Source organism: Nestor notabilis, unplaced genomic scaffold, assembly GCF_000696875.1.
Source record: "Nestor notabilis isolate BGI_N333 unplaced genomic scaffold, ASM69687v1 scaffold28229, whole genome shotgun sequence".
Taxonomy (NCBI): domain Eukaryota; kingdom Metazoa; phylum Chordata; class Aves; order Psittaciformes; family Psittacidae; genus Nestor; species Nestor notabilis.
In genome coordinates, this window is record NW_009942767.1 from 621 (window position 1) to 16,338 (window position 15,718).

Sequence of the window (15,718 nt, forward strand, 5' to 3'; positions counted from 1 at the left end):
GATGCAGCAGCATCCTGGGTGCTTTTAGCGGGCTGCGGTGGGGTAAACGTGAGAGAGGAGTCACCGGAGAAGTCTGACGGGGATTCACTCTACGGCATTCCCTCGGCAGAGTAACTCCTGTGCCAGGCAGGGCGGGAAGGGCTCCTTGCACGGAGCACTTGGGGTGTCAGGCCAGGCTGCCCGAGCACTGCACTGCTCGCTGTCACCCTCCTCCTCCTCAGCAGCTCCTGGGGATGGAGGCCAGGGCGAGCAGAGCGTGGTACCCATCAGCTCTGGGATGTGCTGGCTGAGCTTACGGCAGCCCCGGGATTGCCGCTGCTGGGACCACCGAGAGGCCGTGAGCAGGGCAAGGGGGAGCGCAGGAAGGACAACCCTGGCTGGACACTGCTAGAAGCTCACACAGCACGTTTCAGACCTGTCGGTGCCCCTTCCCTCTGCTCTCACCGTGGCCTCCCGGCTGTCTGAGGAAACTTCTGGAAGCAAACAGCATCCGTGCCCAGGCAGAGCCATGCACACCCGCTTCCACTGCGCTTACAGGACTTCCTCAGGCCATGCAGTAAGAAGCCTTCCCCTCCACTGATGGAAAGGGTTAAAAGCCACTGACTTTCTTTCAGGGTCTGGCATCTCCAGCCCCAGCCCTTCCCCAGCCAGGCTGCAGCAACCTGCACAGAACACAGCACAGACTGATCAATTCTGTCCATCACGGTGACGGAAAGATAATTTGCTGCCCTTATCACTCTGTGCTGTCTCAGGCCGGGGATGGGTTTGTTTCCCCTCTAACCAAATGGTCATAGATTGATGCTGTTCCTGGGTTAGGACTTCAGTCTGCCTCAGCTCAGGTAGGAAAGAGGCATAAGGCATTAGGAAAGCACCCCAAAGAAAAAGCCTGTTTCCCTCCCACTTCCCATAAATAAATACTACAAGTGGAAAGTCACTACAGAGGGCTCTGGAGCTGTAATATCTGCTACCTCACAGAGAAACTAGTAAAGTAATCTTTTGTTTGCTTGTATTTCACATCTCACCCTTCCTGTGGGTGGTGGTCTGATGCACAGACTGCACCAAGTATGGTGCTAAAAGAACCCCAGCTCCCAGCACCAAGGCAGAGGCACCCCAAAGCAAGCACAACTCCCCCAGCACGCCTCACTGCCTGCAGAGACACGTTATCCTACTCGAGGTTCAGCACCCTTCTTCCTCCCACCATGGAAACCCAAAGTCCCACATGCTGCAGGTGCTCTCTGCTCTTTAGGGTACCTGAAGTGCAGTCAGGAGAGGTGAAATGAGGACCAAAAGACGGATGCTGTTGTGAAGGACAGCAGGCCACGTGCTGGCGGGGCTTTATTTGATGTCTAATAATGAACGAAGGCAGTGGGAAGATGCAGAGATCAGGCACAAGCAGTTCAAGACAGGTTTGGGTGGGTTTAGGTTTTTGTTTGGGTTGTTGGTTGGTTTTTTTTTTGCCCAGGGATTTGGATTTACATCCCCTTGTTTCTCCAGGAGTTCACCCGCCGTGCAGCGTCGAGATGAAAAGCACGTTATCCTGGTCCTGGAGTTTATAATCCAGCTCACCCTGCAGGCCAAGGGAAAAACATGAGAAATGGTTGAAATGGCATTTCCAAATCCTGGCTGCAAAGAGAAAACAGCTCGTAAACCGATGGTGAGCGTTAGGGAGAGCAGAAGGGCACAGACTGATGTTTTGATCCTAAGGGAAGCAAAGGTGAGAGATCAGAGGAACTGATGTTCATTATCCCACACCGCTTCCAGGACCCGGGTTTTGACAGAACTGGTGCTTGCCTGAGGCAGGACAATAGTTCAGGGCTGTTTGTTGCCTGAGCACAACAGTGGGCTGAAAAGGGAAGATATTTACCAGTTGCCTGTTTGGGTAGAGATCTCCCCAGGGCTGCCTTCACTGCTCCAGCACCACCTTACCCTGGTGAAGGTGGTTTGCTTGGGGCTGTGGAGCTGCCTGGTTCCCACTGTGCTGTTACCCCATGTGTAGGGGAGACCTGCCTGCAGCCAGAGGCCAGGGAAAACAGGGGAGAATCTCTCTTCAGAAAGCACTGCCTGGCGGATGAGTCTCAGCAGGTTAGAAAAAGGCTCCAGGCTTCTAAATAGCCCCAGCACAACACAGGGAGAGAGATCCCAGCCTGCCCCTTCCCCTTCAAACAGGAGATGCTTTGCTTGGGGCAAGAATCAGAAAGAGCTTCTCTGAGAGCAGCCACAAGAACAGACAGAGCAATATTTTCAACAAAGAAAGTCAAACTGAAGGAGTACAGACCATTAGTTCCCAGTCTGCGTCGTTGATGAGCACCAAAATTCCAGGCCTCCTGCAGAACAGAGAGAAATAATTAGGATACAGGGCTGCTAAAAAGCGACACAAATTGTTAAGAACAAGGGATGTTAAGAGCACAGATCACAAGCTGACTGCCTGTAAAGCCAAAGAGAAAAAGAAATCCTAGCACGGAGGTGGAAACAGGTACAGTCTGTGCCCTTTCTAGATCAAATAAAGGGGAGGCAGGAGCAATCCCAAAGCTCATTTGAATCAAAATGCACCATTCCTGAGGATGCTCCGAGATGACTACATTGCCCTTCCATGTAGGAAAGCCAGGTAATTAAAACCCACGCACTCCAGTCGAGCGCAGAGAGCTCGATGCGAAGGTAGGGCAAGCTATCCCAGTGCACCTGCCAAAGGCACTAAACACCCAGGGATCCACTCCGAGCCCCTGATTCCGAGCAAAGGGATTCCCCCTCTTTGATCTTCGGTGTCCTGCAATCGTCTCTCCTGTTACCAGGGGACCTGGCACACGCTTCAGCTCACAAAGATCCGTGACGAATGCTCAACACCCCCAGCGCCACCCCGCAGCACAGCTCACTCTGCTCCATTTCTCTTGGCTTTTTTTTTCCCTTTCCCCCCCACCCTCCACGAGGTTGGCCCCGTTTTGACAATAAAAATACATTTCCCAGAAGAAATATTTGTTGGCGTTTCTCCGAGTGACTGCTTCAGTCCCAGTGATGGCAGCAGGGGACGGACAGACCTGTTAGAACTCCTGGAATTGAGGATACATGCGCTACGCTGCTCCAGGTGACAACAGAGAGGAAGCGTATGTGGCCCTGCTTCACGTTTAAGGTTTAAAGAGCTGGGGTGAGGGCTGCAGAAGGGGCTCTCTGTGGAACAGGGCGAGGTGTAGTGCGGGACACCTCCCACTGTCACTTCAGTAAATCCCTCATTTTCATTGTCATTAACTTGCTGCTTCAAACCAACAGGGAAAACGAAGCCCAAACAGTGGAGATGAACAGGAAAACACAAGGAGGATTCAGAACAGCTGTACTTACACAGATTCCCCTTGCATAAATAATTCTGGTCGTTCTTTCAGCAGATTCTGTTTGATCCACTGTAGCAGGTTTCTGATATCCCCTGAAAGGAGAAAGGACAGCAGTTTACAAACTGGCTGACAGCTCCGAGCTGATGCCAGAACAAAGTGATTGTTTATCCACAAAAGAGGAGATGAGGAACATGCAGGATGGAAGGGGATAGCTGCAAACCTCCAGTCAAAGAACCCACCCAACAGGATTGCCCCTTTACCAGTATCTAACAGGCAAGCTGTGCCTCGAAGGAGCTCAGGGCTCTGCCCCAAACTCCCCGGTTTGGCAGCAGCAAATGCCTCCCACAAAGAATGGATGCAGAAGCACTGATCCAGCAGGAGACTGACACATCCCATACACTCTGCATTGCATTATCACCTAACAAATTGATGTTTAACTCTCTGTGTGTTTAAAGCCCATACAAGCAAGCCTAAGGACCTGAAAGGAGTAAAGGTAGATACTACTGGTATCAAAACCAGCACGAACCCTTGGTGATGCGAGTTCTGGGGCACAGACATGTCCACAACCATGCAATTAAACACACACACAAGCACTGCCACAGTAGTTGTATTTTGGACACTTGCAACATTCCTCAGCATCCCACCTGCTGCCGTGGTGCTCCCTCCCTCTATACTCTGTGCTTATAGGTTCTTTATTAAAGCTCAGCCTTTATCTTTCCATTTCAGTAGGTGACAGGAAGGATTTGTCTTCATGTAAAAGGAGGAGGAGACACTGCTGGCGGGTTTTTATAGTATCAATTTTACTTTGTGAGGCAAAAACAATTTCTTTAGTGATAGCATCAGTTAATTTCCTATTGGAGAGGTGAGAAGTGATGGGGGGGGGGGAATAATCCGTTACAGGGTTTAGAGATGCTGACAAATTGCAATGTGGAGTTCTCCTGCATTTGCCTCTATATTTCACTGTTCCACAAACCACTTCATCATTCTGAATCCACAATCAGTTATTCTCCCGGGGCTCCTTTAAACAGCCCTTTGAAAGCCCCCAAAGAGTTTTGTTTGTTTTCGAGGTGTGAGGAAGCTTTTTGAAGGCACAAATCCACCAGTGAGGGCTGGAGCCCTGCTCACAGGATGAGCAGGGATGTCTGGATGGGCTTCCAGGTCTGTCTCACATGTGGCAAGCTTGATGTAGTCACAGGGAACCTTTCCACACCCGCCTCTCTAAGCTAAAATCAAGCTCTGTGCACTATTCCTCATGTGTTTGCTTCATAACCAGCAAAATGCAGTATGTGTGGAGTGGCTCGACTCAGCCCGTGCTTTACCCCAGGATTCTGTGGGATTGTGGATGCTACAGAGCAGAGCTGGGCTTCTTCTGAATAACGTTACCCCATCACACCAGGGATCAACAGCCCTGGCATAGGCAGGTGCGCATCAACCAGGCAATAGGGACATGTCCATCTGCAGCAGATGGGGGTCTTCTTTTCCCAGGGAAAGGGGGAGGAGGGTGCTCTGAGATTCCCTCTGTATCCCCTCCCTGTTTCCCAAGGCATGGGTGCCTCTGGGTGGCAGCTTGCCCCCTGGCACACCACTGCAGGGCTGCTGGGAGCACAACAGGTATTGCTGCCTCTGAGCACCGCATTGAGCACTTGATCGCTCTGATCAGGGCAAAAAGACCTGCTTTGTGCCTTAAAACTGCCCATCAAGCTGGATCACCTGCCTGGGGCCAACCCACAGCTCCCTTGTAATGAGTTAAGAGCACAAAATAGACCATTTTCTGCTGCTTTCCTAGCAACGTGCACTGGGGATGGCAACTGCTGCTCAGAAGGTGTATATACACCACGGCGGTCAGCCAGCCGCCAGAGCAGGAGTTAACGATATCCACCTTCCCCTCAAATATACTGCTGCAATGTAAAGCCCTCAGGATCTCACACCCAAACGGCTCCTGCTCTCCATCACCAAGCAATGAAAGGCAGAGAGGAAGAAAGATGGAGAGGAGCCTTCAGGAGAAGGAGGGGGGCACAAAGGGGACACCAGCCCCAGCGCAGCAGCGCCCGCGAGCTGTTTCATATTTATGCACTTGCAGCAGGGCACACAACAATGAGCCGTGCCAGATACCATTCTCCTTGCGTGGAATAAGCAGCCCTTTCCTCTGGGACCTTTCAGGAGAGATCATTTAAACAGAACCACGCTGCACCAGCTGGATAAAAGACAGCCACCTAGAAGCAGCCTGGACGGAGAGAGGACTGATTTATTCGAGGCTGAGCTGGAAGACTCCCTCACCCCTACTCCTTCCATAATAAATGTTCATTTCAGCCCCACCTGAGCCTACATTCATTTATTCCTCCCCAGGAGTCACGTACACACATACTGAAGAATTCAGACCCGCTTCCCCTGTGCATGCCTGGAGCTTCCCCACTCCAAACAGCCACAAAAATTAAGATCCCCTTCTCCAGAGCCAACCTTTAGACCAGAATACTTTCACCAGCTGCTTTCTCAGCATTGAATTTCCCCCCCCCCTTCATGTCTCTATGTTCTGTACACCAATATAACTAGAACAAATCAATTATAAGATGAAAAATGACCAGAGCCACACCAAAATCATCTCCCACAAGGAAGATATTGAAAAGGAACAAGATTACTTCCATTGCAAGGGGTCTGGGGAGAAGCCATCTTGCAGCTCAGTGCCTCAAATAGCAGTCTTGATCAGCAGCTCAGGACTCTCTCTGATACCATGATGGAAATAATAAGAGGTAAATTATAGCACAACTGCTTATCTCTTGCAGTTGACACACATAGCATTCCTAAGACATTTTCTTTCCGATACTACACTATGGGTCTAACAGGTTTCCAGCTCCCTGGGCTGAGGATTTGTCGTGCAAACCAGCAGGCCCTCCACAAATGGCATACAAGGAAGGAAGAAAATCTCAACCTGCTCAGGCACCACATCCGCTGACAGGTTAAATCATGGCAATTTCACACTCGTGTTGGTTCTGGAGCTGGTCCCCATCACAGAACAGAGGCACTGGCTGTTTGCAGGAGCACAGTTGTACTACACGTGCTGCCATTCGGCTGCACAAGCAACCAGCACTTTGGGTGAGGAGTGAGGCTCGGGTGAGCTCTGAGACGACACAGCATTTCACTCCCTCATCTCTTAACTCAAGTGCAGCAAATCCCAGTAACAACATAACAGGTTTCGATCACTGCTGCATGGTCTCAGTGAAATCCTTTTGGTAGCCTGCTCTATTTCATCCACAGCAAACAAACATCCACACCAAAAAATCCACTTCATTTATCACTAACCATTGGCAGCATCAGCGGAGAGGCAAGAACCAGCCAAGGAAGCTGAAATATTCTCAAACTGCAAAGGAGGGACTGAAGCACATGGTAGGAAATCCCTGTCTTATTTGTATACAGAGACAGCTTCTGCTGCCTGTGCTCGCAGCACATCAAACCTCTCCAGCTTCGCAGGAAAAATAATCTAAAGTTAATCAGGAAAAAGAAAAAACAACCCAGCAAACGTTTGAGAAAACTGCTTTAGTTCAAGTGCACAGATGGGAGCTGGAATCCACAAACCATACATAAAGCAAACCAGTCAGTGAGACGCAGCGCTCAGGAAAACCAAGTGTGTGCTTGCAGGGACACGGAGTCATTGGCTTGTCACGCAAGCGGGCAGGATGCAGAAACTGCAGCGAGCGTGCACACAAAACCCAACAGCCTCGGCTCATTTGCAGCCCAGCTGCATCACAACCACTCCTGGTTGTGGCAGACAGCACAGCACAGTCTGCTCCATCCTCTTGCCTACCCTCCAAGGCCTGATCTTCTGCATTACCCCAACTGCTCCTCGATGAAGAATCTGCTGAGCTTCCTCTGCAAGAGAAATACAGCTAAGACTCCATTTTAGCACTGCCTGGAGTAAGAGCCCGGGTTCATCTGCACCCTCAAAACCAGGGCTGGAATCCATAGATCTTCCCTAGCTCAATAAAACCTCCTGGGCCTGACAGATTCATCAGCAAAGAGGACGCTCGGTGTGTGCAGAGGAAAACCAGGTGCCTCGAATAAGAAACACGGAGCTGGGTGTTGCACTAGAAGGATCTCACACTGAACTGGTAAACGTACAGAAACACAGGAGGATTTTGTGCAACCATTACACCAGTTGACAGGGACGGGCTTTTGGCTCCCAGGGAGACAGGTCACCGACAGATTCATATGCACATGCAGCGACCAGACATCTCCATGTCCCCCCGTCTTGAAACCCACATACAAACCTGCACAAAGCACACAGTGCCTGAAGAGCACCCAGAGGGTGTAATTACACCCATCTTCTTGCCTTGGCTGCAGAAGCGTGCAATAGGGGAGCCCTATAAAGGCTGAACCATGGAAAATTCCCTTCTGGTCCGTAATAAACAAGATATATGCAGCACTGGTCACTAAGGGGTCAGTGCTGCAAGAGCACAGTGCTTTCCCTTGCGGATACCTCCCTGTGGGGTACCATTTCTTTGACCCAGAATAAGATCATTTATCATACTGACCATGGCTGAGCTCCAATTTGCTGAGGTCACTAACTCTGGACGAGCGCCGCTCCACCCACATTCTCAGCCACCGGCCTGTAACCATGACAAAGCCCCTTCCCTGCAGCTCCTCTGCCATTATTCCCCCTGCCTGCATGGAAATGTATGGAAAGACAATTTGTATGCCCCTTTTCCTGGCCTTAAGCAGCTTGTTTTTAAAACAGACGAACCAGCTCCCAATACCTGCTGCCCCTCCAGGTGCGTGTCTCCTCTCTGCTATTGAATCCTCCAGGAATCTGCTCTCTAAAAGAGCTTGTTACAAAACCTGACCTAAGGGATCCTCCAGGCTCCTCCAGCCTCCCATCTGAAATGCAAATCATTCGCTGAAGCAGATGATGGTGCGCCATAAACTGCAGAAGAAGACCTGGAATAGCTGGAATAAATGGAGTCACAGGCAAATGGGTTGGGTACTACACAGAGCGAGCGGCGAGGCAAAATTCTGCAGCAAGTGCAACATCCATTTTCTCTGACAAGTGCACAAGCCAATCCTGCCATGCACTGGAGTGGGCAGTGATTTAAGTGCTAGGGGAAAAAAATCAGGGGATAACTATAGCCAGACGTAAGAGAATCCCAAATATTGCTCTTATCTGTTCTTGTCTGCTCCAAACACACACCAAGGTCTTGGCTTCTCTAATTTTTAATTGTGTTGTGACATCTTTCTCTCACTTCTCAGCTATAAGAGCAATGCTGCTCTTCGTTTTCTTGTGCCCACAATATGGGAAGGGATCACAGAGGTCTCTCACAGTCCTCCTGTTAGCAGTGAAGTCTCAGATCCCAGCCATCACCCAGCAATTTGCAGCCCTGAGGTTTTAATCACAACGCTCATGAACTAGAGAGGAGCTGCTTGGGATCTTCCACTCCCCACAGGTTGCTGGCAGGAGAACACAAGTTCAAGGGATCTCCAATCCCACTCGCGAGCCTCCAGATCCATCAGCTCCCATGACAAAAAAAAAGCAGCTCTGATTCTCAGGGTAAACCTAATCCCTACTCGTTTCCAAAGTCAGAGCATCTAATCCTGTAACACCCAACGCTATTGTCACTTCAGGCTCCCAAATAAATGCCAGTGCACCAAACTGTCTCTTTTAATTAGGATCACAGATCACTACTGCTGGCCCAGGGTCTTGCCTCTCGTTCCAAATTGTCAAAGGAAGGATTCCAGATTGGGAATTGCAGACATTACAAATCATATCTCATTAACAGGTCCTGTGATTTTCTCCCTCTGCCACTGTGGAATTATTCCCAACAAAAGACCATCCCAAGCCTTTCCCACTCTGATTTTAAGATGCTTGAGGAATGGAGACCCGCTACCAAACCTCAAGGAGACTCTGCCACGGTCAAATAGTTTTTGCAGTCAGGAATCTTCTGCTAATGCACCAAACTCCCATTTCTTCATTCCTCCCTATCAATCTATGCTAGATGATATTGCGTCACCCTGGCTATAATCTGTCCTTCCCAATGATAAAGGAGATATCCCACCTCATCACTTTTCCATCCATTTATCCTGTTTAACCTTGAATAGTGCTGGTTAATTTTTTCTTAAGCTGCTCAGGAAGACAATTCAGAGAATGCATTACTAACCACGGGCACAGAGCTTTGCCAAAACACATCAAAACTTACATTTCCCTTCTCTCCTATTTCCCCAGCTCCTGGGTTTTGTGTGTGCACATAGAGTGAGGGTTGAAAAGGAAAACCTCCCCCCTATCACAACAGACTCCACAGAGCTGATGTGAGACCCCAGAGGAAGGTGGTTGCTGCTGCCAGCGTGCAGAGGGATTCCCTGGCAGCCTGGCACTGCCCCACACGCAGCCTGGCCGAGGGAATCCCTTGGGCTGGGCTCTCCGTGGCACTGCCAGCTGGATCAGAAAGAGCCTTCAAGTCAATCCTTTGCCCCCCTCCCAGCCTGGCTGGTGGCTGGTGTCCCCTCTGGCTGCTGGATGAGTCAATGTCTCGGCTCACGAACCGCTGTGATTTTATTGCTCTAATACAGAAATCGTGCAGTGTCCAGTCCTCACCTCTCACTTTCAGGCTCGATCTGCTTTGCTATTATTAGACTTTCATATAGGGCAAGCACCATTAAACCGATTCCTGTCCACCCAACCCAGCCACCCCCACAGATACTCCAAGCCCCCTCAGTCTTACTTGAAAGGGGAAAAGAAAGGGCCAGTGAGATGATCAGGGTGGAGGAGAAGGGGGGTAAGATTTACAAGTGAATGGAGGTAAGAATGGAGCAGTTTGTGGGATAAAGGGGCTGCAGAGGGAGCTTTACAGATGTGCAGAGGGACGGCGGCTCATTGTTTAATTAAGCAGAAAGTGGCTCTTTTGAAAAGCAATTTTGCACAGGAGCTCTGAGCTCAGCAAACAACTCCTGCGAGTGAGGGCAGGAGGAGAAAGGAACAGCTGGCCCGGAGCCGTGTGAACCGCATGCTAAGCGGTTTAAAGGGCCCGGATCCTCCTCCCCAGCCCTGCTCCGCTGCCACCCTCTGAACAGTGCTGTCAGCACAGCAAATCCCACCGAGAGAAAAGACAGAGCAGGGCAGGGGGGCAGTGCTGGCACAGAAAGGTTATCCTGCTAGGTGTCCGCACTGCAACACAGCGGCTGGGAAGGAGGGTGGATCGGCCAGGCTTTGTTATCCCAGGGATTTGGTCACACACAAGAGCTGGTTTCTGGGTGCCTGGGAAGGTCCCTCCACAATGAGTTGGGATGAGCTGAGCTGGTAACGTGGCTCCATGGCTTCCTGGGTGAGTGCTGGCACTGCTCCGGTGAGGGCACATGGTTGTTTCTCTGTTCTTTCTGAAGGACTTGTTCCTTGTGCAGAAGCTGGGACAGTGACCCAGTGTCAGGGTCCCACACCATGGCTGCAAACACAGCCGGGACCACTTGATCACGGTGGTGGTGGCAGCCCTGCAGCATCACACCGGCCTCCCGGTGCTGCAGACATGGCTTTTGTCACTGGAAAGAACAGTCTGGATCCAGAGCTGAGTTTGCCCAGCCTCAGATCCCACCCTGAGCAACCCACCAAGGCCCCTTCCCTTGCCAACAATATATATTACCTGCCTGAGAGAGATGCACAAGTAGGGGAACATCCCCAGAGTCCTTTGAGACCTGCAAGTACCATGCACCGTGGTTAAAGCCGTGGCTGTGTGAAGTTCCATACAGCTATGGCTTTTTGTTATCATTCTAATAATCTGCATCACCAAATATGTTTTTATTCTCTCTTTGGAGCAAGCTCTAAAACGTTAGGAATAATAAACAGAGCAATAAAAGCATTCCAGAATATTAATAACTTAACTACAGCATACCAGCTACCAATAGCACTGGGCATTTACAGACAACTGATGCCAACTACTGCTCTTGATTTTACACCTTGTTTTGGCACAGGACCCCAGTCAACTCTGACCACATGCCATGCTGTACTTTTTAAGCCACTCTGCCTGTAACACAGGTCTGATCTCTTGAGATCCACGGGCTCTTTCCTGAGAAGATGAATGCTCCCAACTCCCTCCGTGCTGTGCAGAACAAGGCCCCTAGAAAGCAAAGCTCTTGAGGAGCAGACCATGCTCTTCTCTACAGGGATTTAACATAAGCAGCACTTGGCAGATAATTTTTCCTCTTGAAAAAAATAAATAAGTATTAGCAATAGGCTTTTTCCCTGGGGTTTTGGTAAAGGGAAACCACAAACAATTACCAAAAGACACCAATTAAAACTTTATCCTTCCAGACTTGTAAATGCCAAAACACACAGAGAATTCTGGATTACCCCAGGTCCAAGTGATCACTGCTGCAGCCGGTCACCGCCACTCCAAAAACACAAGTCCCATCACTGAAACCACAGGAGAAGTTGGAATTTGAAGGCCTGTGACTGGCAGCTGAGCAGCACAACTGCCAGAGACTCTACAACCAGCCCCAACCTCCAGATGCAGCATCCAGCAGACAGCGCAGCAGAGAGGTTTTGTAAACCCTCTTCGTCAGCACGATGCTGCTGAGCTAAACCTGAAATAGCTACAAGGGTTAAACAATGCCAGGGACTTCCTACCCTTCCAACAGCCTCCATGCAACTCACTTGGCCATAGACAAATCCACCACTGTGTGTCCCAGAGAGATGGAGGAAGGAGCTCCGGCATCGCTTGCAGAGCAGTCATACAATGACCTATTTGATTACTGGAGCACTTGGTTAAATTACTGTGGCTTATTTCAGGATGAGGCTGCCAAATACATTTTCAGTTTTTAATTTAGGGTTTCTCTCTTTTATGCTCCATTGTCTCTAATAGCTTCTTAGATGCTTGAAAATAAAGTTGATTTCCCTGCCAATTTAATCCTCTCTCCATGTGACAAATATCGTTATTCCCCCAGCTTTCTCCCACACACACTGTTTTTATGCAGAATAAGCCAACAGGGCATAATGCCTTTAGATCCTCTAACAAATTTATCAATGAGATCATCAAAATAGCCAGCAATTTTGGGACAAGATTCTTGTTTAACTTGAGGTCTTCTTTCTGCACCTGCTCTAAAAGATGACACGGTCCTGCATGAAGTGTGGCTCGTGTAGATCTGTCTCCCTGTGCCATGTATCACACCTTTTCCAGTTCCTACTTCAAAACTTCACCATGTAGGCTAAGATAGCTCTGCTCTGGAAATAAAGAACTGCTCTTTTACTGGTGTTAGGATACAAAAATCCCCTTGGATAACAGAACTAGGTCCCACCCCACAGCTGTATCCCTTGTGGCTTGCTCTTGTCCCATTTGCAGCTTCCTTCCTCCTGCCTTTCCAAATCCCTCCAGGAGCCCATCTCCAGGCATCAGAGAAAAGGACAGAGCATCAAATCTTCTTGAAAAAGTTAACTGGATCTGGAACCCACCTACTTTCCACCTAGTGCCTGTGACCAGGAAAAAGGAAACATCCACATAAGAGTTTGTTTAACACTATTATCACTCAGAGAACATCACCCTTGTCAACTATGGAGCACGGCTTGGTTTATCCATGTCAATATTTGCAGGTATTTCTTCAAAGCATCTTCCACCTCCCCTCACCTCTGGGATATATATAAAAATGCCCAAACAATTAAAATATAGCTGGGCCCAATGTCCCAGAGAGAAGTAGCTGCTCTGCTAAAAGGAGGACAAAGACAAGAATAACCTAGAAAGAGAAGAAGAGTAGGTAAGAGAGGCCAAAATGGCCCAAAATAAGCTTGATGGCTAATGAAATCAGTTAAAATGGGGTTAGAAGTGCAGGTCTTCAAGCACTGCGTATACTACAGATCTTTCCCCAGAGTATTAAGTGATGGATGTACAGGGTAAGGTAAGCAACAGGATGCACCGAGGAGAACTGAGCTGGTTTATTTCTCTAATCATCGTCATTCTGGCTGCACGAGGGCAGCAGGGAACATGCTACATATATCTTTAGTTACCCAGAGATAGGTGAATTAATCTTTCTTAGTGCGGATGAGGAAAATACATGGCATTAGGAACAATGTAAAATTACAAGAATGTACCAAATTCCTTATTCACATGTTTCTGACATGATTCTACCAACTCCTCACCACTATAACATAATTCTCATCTGGAAATATTACAAGGAGTGTCTCCAGAGATCCCTTACTGTCAGATATTAACCCCACACCTCCCTACCCCACCCCTGTGCCGGGTGTAAATGTCACTATAGCAGAAGCCTCCCAGTTCAGCCCAAAAGCTGAAACCTCCCTGTCACTCAATGCACATAAAACCAGGAGGCTGCAAATGGAGGGAGCTGGCAAGTGGGCACACTGTCCATTCTACCACTCCTGATACAGGGATAGCAGCATCTGAAAAACAAGCAGCCTGAAAAGCTGGCAGCAATAATGTGTCAGATGAACCGGGAATGAGCCACTGGAGATCATGAGTTTGAACCCTGCGACTGAGCCAGATCTTCAGGGAAAGATTTATCCTTCGGGATAAATCCAGCTCCTAGTGAAGTCTGCAGAAGTCTTCCAACTTCAAGTGGGAATGCATCAGGCCACGTACAACTGCACCACTGACAACCATCAGGCTGGAAGAATCATGCTTTGATACTAATCCCCCTGTTCCCCTGGCAGAAATAAACATCTCATGCAATAACCTCCATCTTTCCGAGCACCTGGTCGTGGTCAGAACTCTACCAATGCCTTGGTGCATGTCAGCGGGTACTTCAAATTTACAGAACACTGAAGAAAATTATGCTCTAGCCCTTAAGTTTATAAACCAACTAAATGAGCGTTTTAGCATTTCTTTACTACTTTCCAATTAGGGATCTTCAATGCTTGAACAGTGCTGGAATTTAATGCTGAACTCTCTTGTGATACATGAAAGCAGCACTACTACTTCACTAGCAACAGGGGAAAGTTAAGCAACACGACTGAACTCACAAAGCAAATCAGCATCAGGTGATGTTTCTGGATCCCTAGTCCCTGTCTTAACCACAAGATAACGCACTATTCCAGTGCTCCTATTACATCTGAATTACAGACTTATGCCCAAGCATCAAAAGCACTTCTACCAATCTCTATTTACTTCCAGGCACGGCAAGAAGATTTCAGGCCTTGAAATGCATAAAGCATTGCTCTCTAGCTGGGAGAACTCAAAACATACCTAAGGCAAAATAACATTGCAACTGAAGTATGTACGCACATAAGGAGAAACAAGAGAGTTAGTACAGCACTTCTCAGTACTGACATTCTAAATCACAAACTTGAGATGATGAATGTTTAGCACTGAGACACTCAAGTCCTATTTTTTACTGTGGGGAAGGCTCTAGGCAGGATGTCCAGCATCACATTCAAGTGTTAGCTTTGTCATTTTCAACTGCATAGTTAATACAGAACGATTATGTCTACTTGTAAGTCCAATTAGTAGGTAAAATGCATGTCTGTTACACTGCTATACTCACCCCCACATACCTCTACACTACATATATATGCACACACACTTTCATCTCTCTTGGAAACCTCAGGACAGGCAAGAAAAAACAGAGAGAAGAGGTTATTGGTGCTTTCAAGCAAGACAAATGTAGACTTGATAGAAGCAATCAGAGGCTGTTGTCTATCCAGGAGGAAGGAGGCAAAAGTCTTAAGGAAGGACTCAGAACACAAGTGCTTAGAGGAGAGGAAAGATGCTCAGACTATTTCTGGTTGGTATTTACTTTGAGGACTGTCATCTGCCAAACTATGTGATCCACGGCATGTCTGAAAGTGCTTTTAAAAGACATCAAATTCTTGTTGCCAGCTCAAGAAACGGCTGTACAAACCAGCTTTGTTTCATTTGTTGTCATTCTTTCAAGTTATCCAACAGGTTTCTGATACTCACAAGGCTCTGGTTGACAGGGCAAAGTCACCTGATGCTTTTTGACACCATCGAACAAGAGTTCTGCACCACCTCTGAAATAAAAACAATGAAGCACTGAGATTTTGCTTTATTGTCAAAAGGCAGACAGTACAAAAGAGGCGATTTACATAGATGCCAAAAGAGAGAAAACAAATGACACAGCCTATATTTAGCACAGGATTCTCTTTGTCTTTTTCCCCCTCTTGCAAACCACACGTTCCTAGGGGAAGTTGCCATCTCCCATCGCCAGCTCACACAGGAGGCTCCGTTGAGGGCCAGAACCCCACGGTGCCAGGCATCGTCCCAGCAGAACAGGAAGATGGTTCCCAGTTCAATGTGCTTACAAACGGCCGTGCAGCATCCAGCCTAACGCCTCCAGCTGTCGGCACTGCTGCAACCCAAACAGCATTACAGCCACCACATGACATCCCACATCTCTCGTCCCCGGCACCTTTTATAGCCACAAGCCTCGAGGCATTTAACAGAACAGGAAAAACTGTA

The 15,718-nt window shown here is 48.5% G+C and overlaps 1 protein-coding gene across 1 annotated transcript; it reads right to left on the reverse strand.

Annotated features, from left to right (window-relative positions):
* Positions 1-1,300: 1,300 nt before the first annotated feature.
* On the reverse strand, positions 1,301-15,270 carry URM1 (ubiquitin related modifier 1; the record flags this gene model as incomplete). Its single annotated transcript, XM_010021568.1, has 4 exons — positions 1,301-1,567; positions 2,276-2,324; positions 3,331-3,412; positions 15,200-15,270. Coding segments are annotated over 4 exons (271 nt in total), but the record flags the coding sequence as incomplete, so codon positions are not given.
* Between the last annotated feature and the right edge of the window lie 448 nt (positions 15,271-15,718).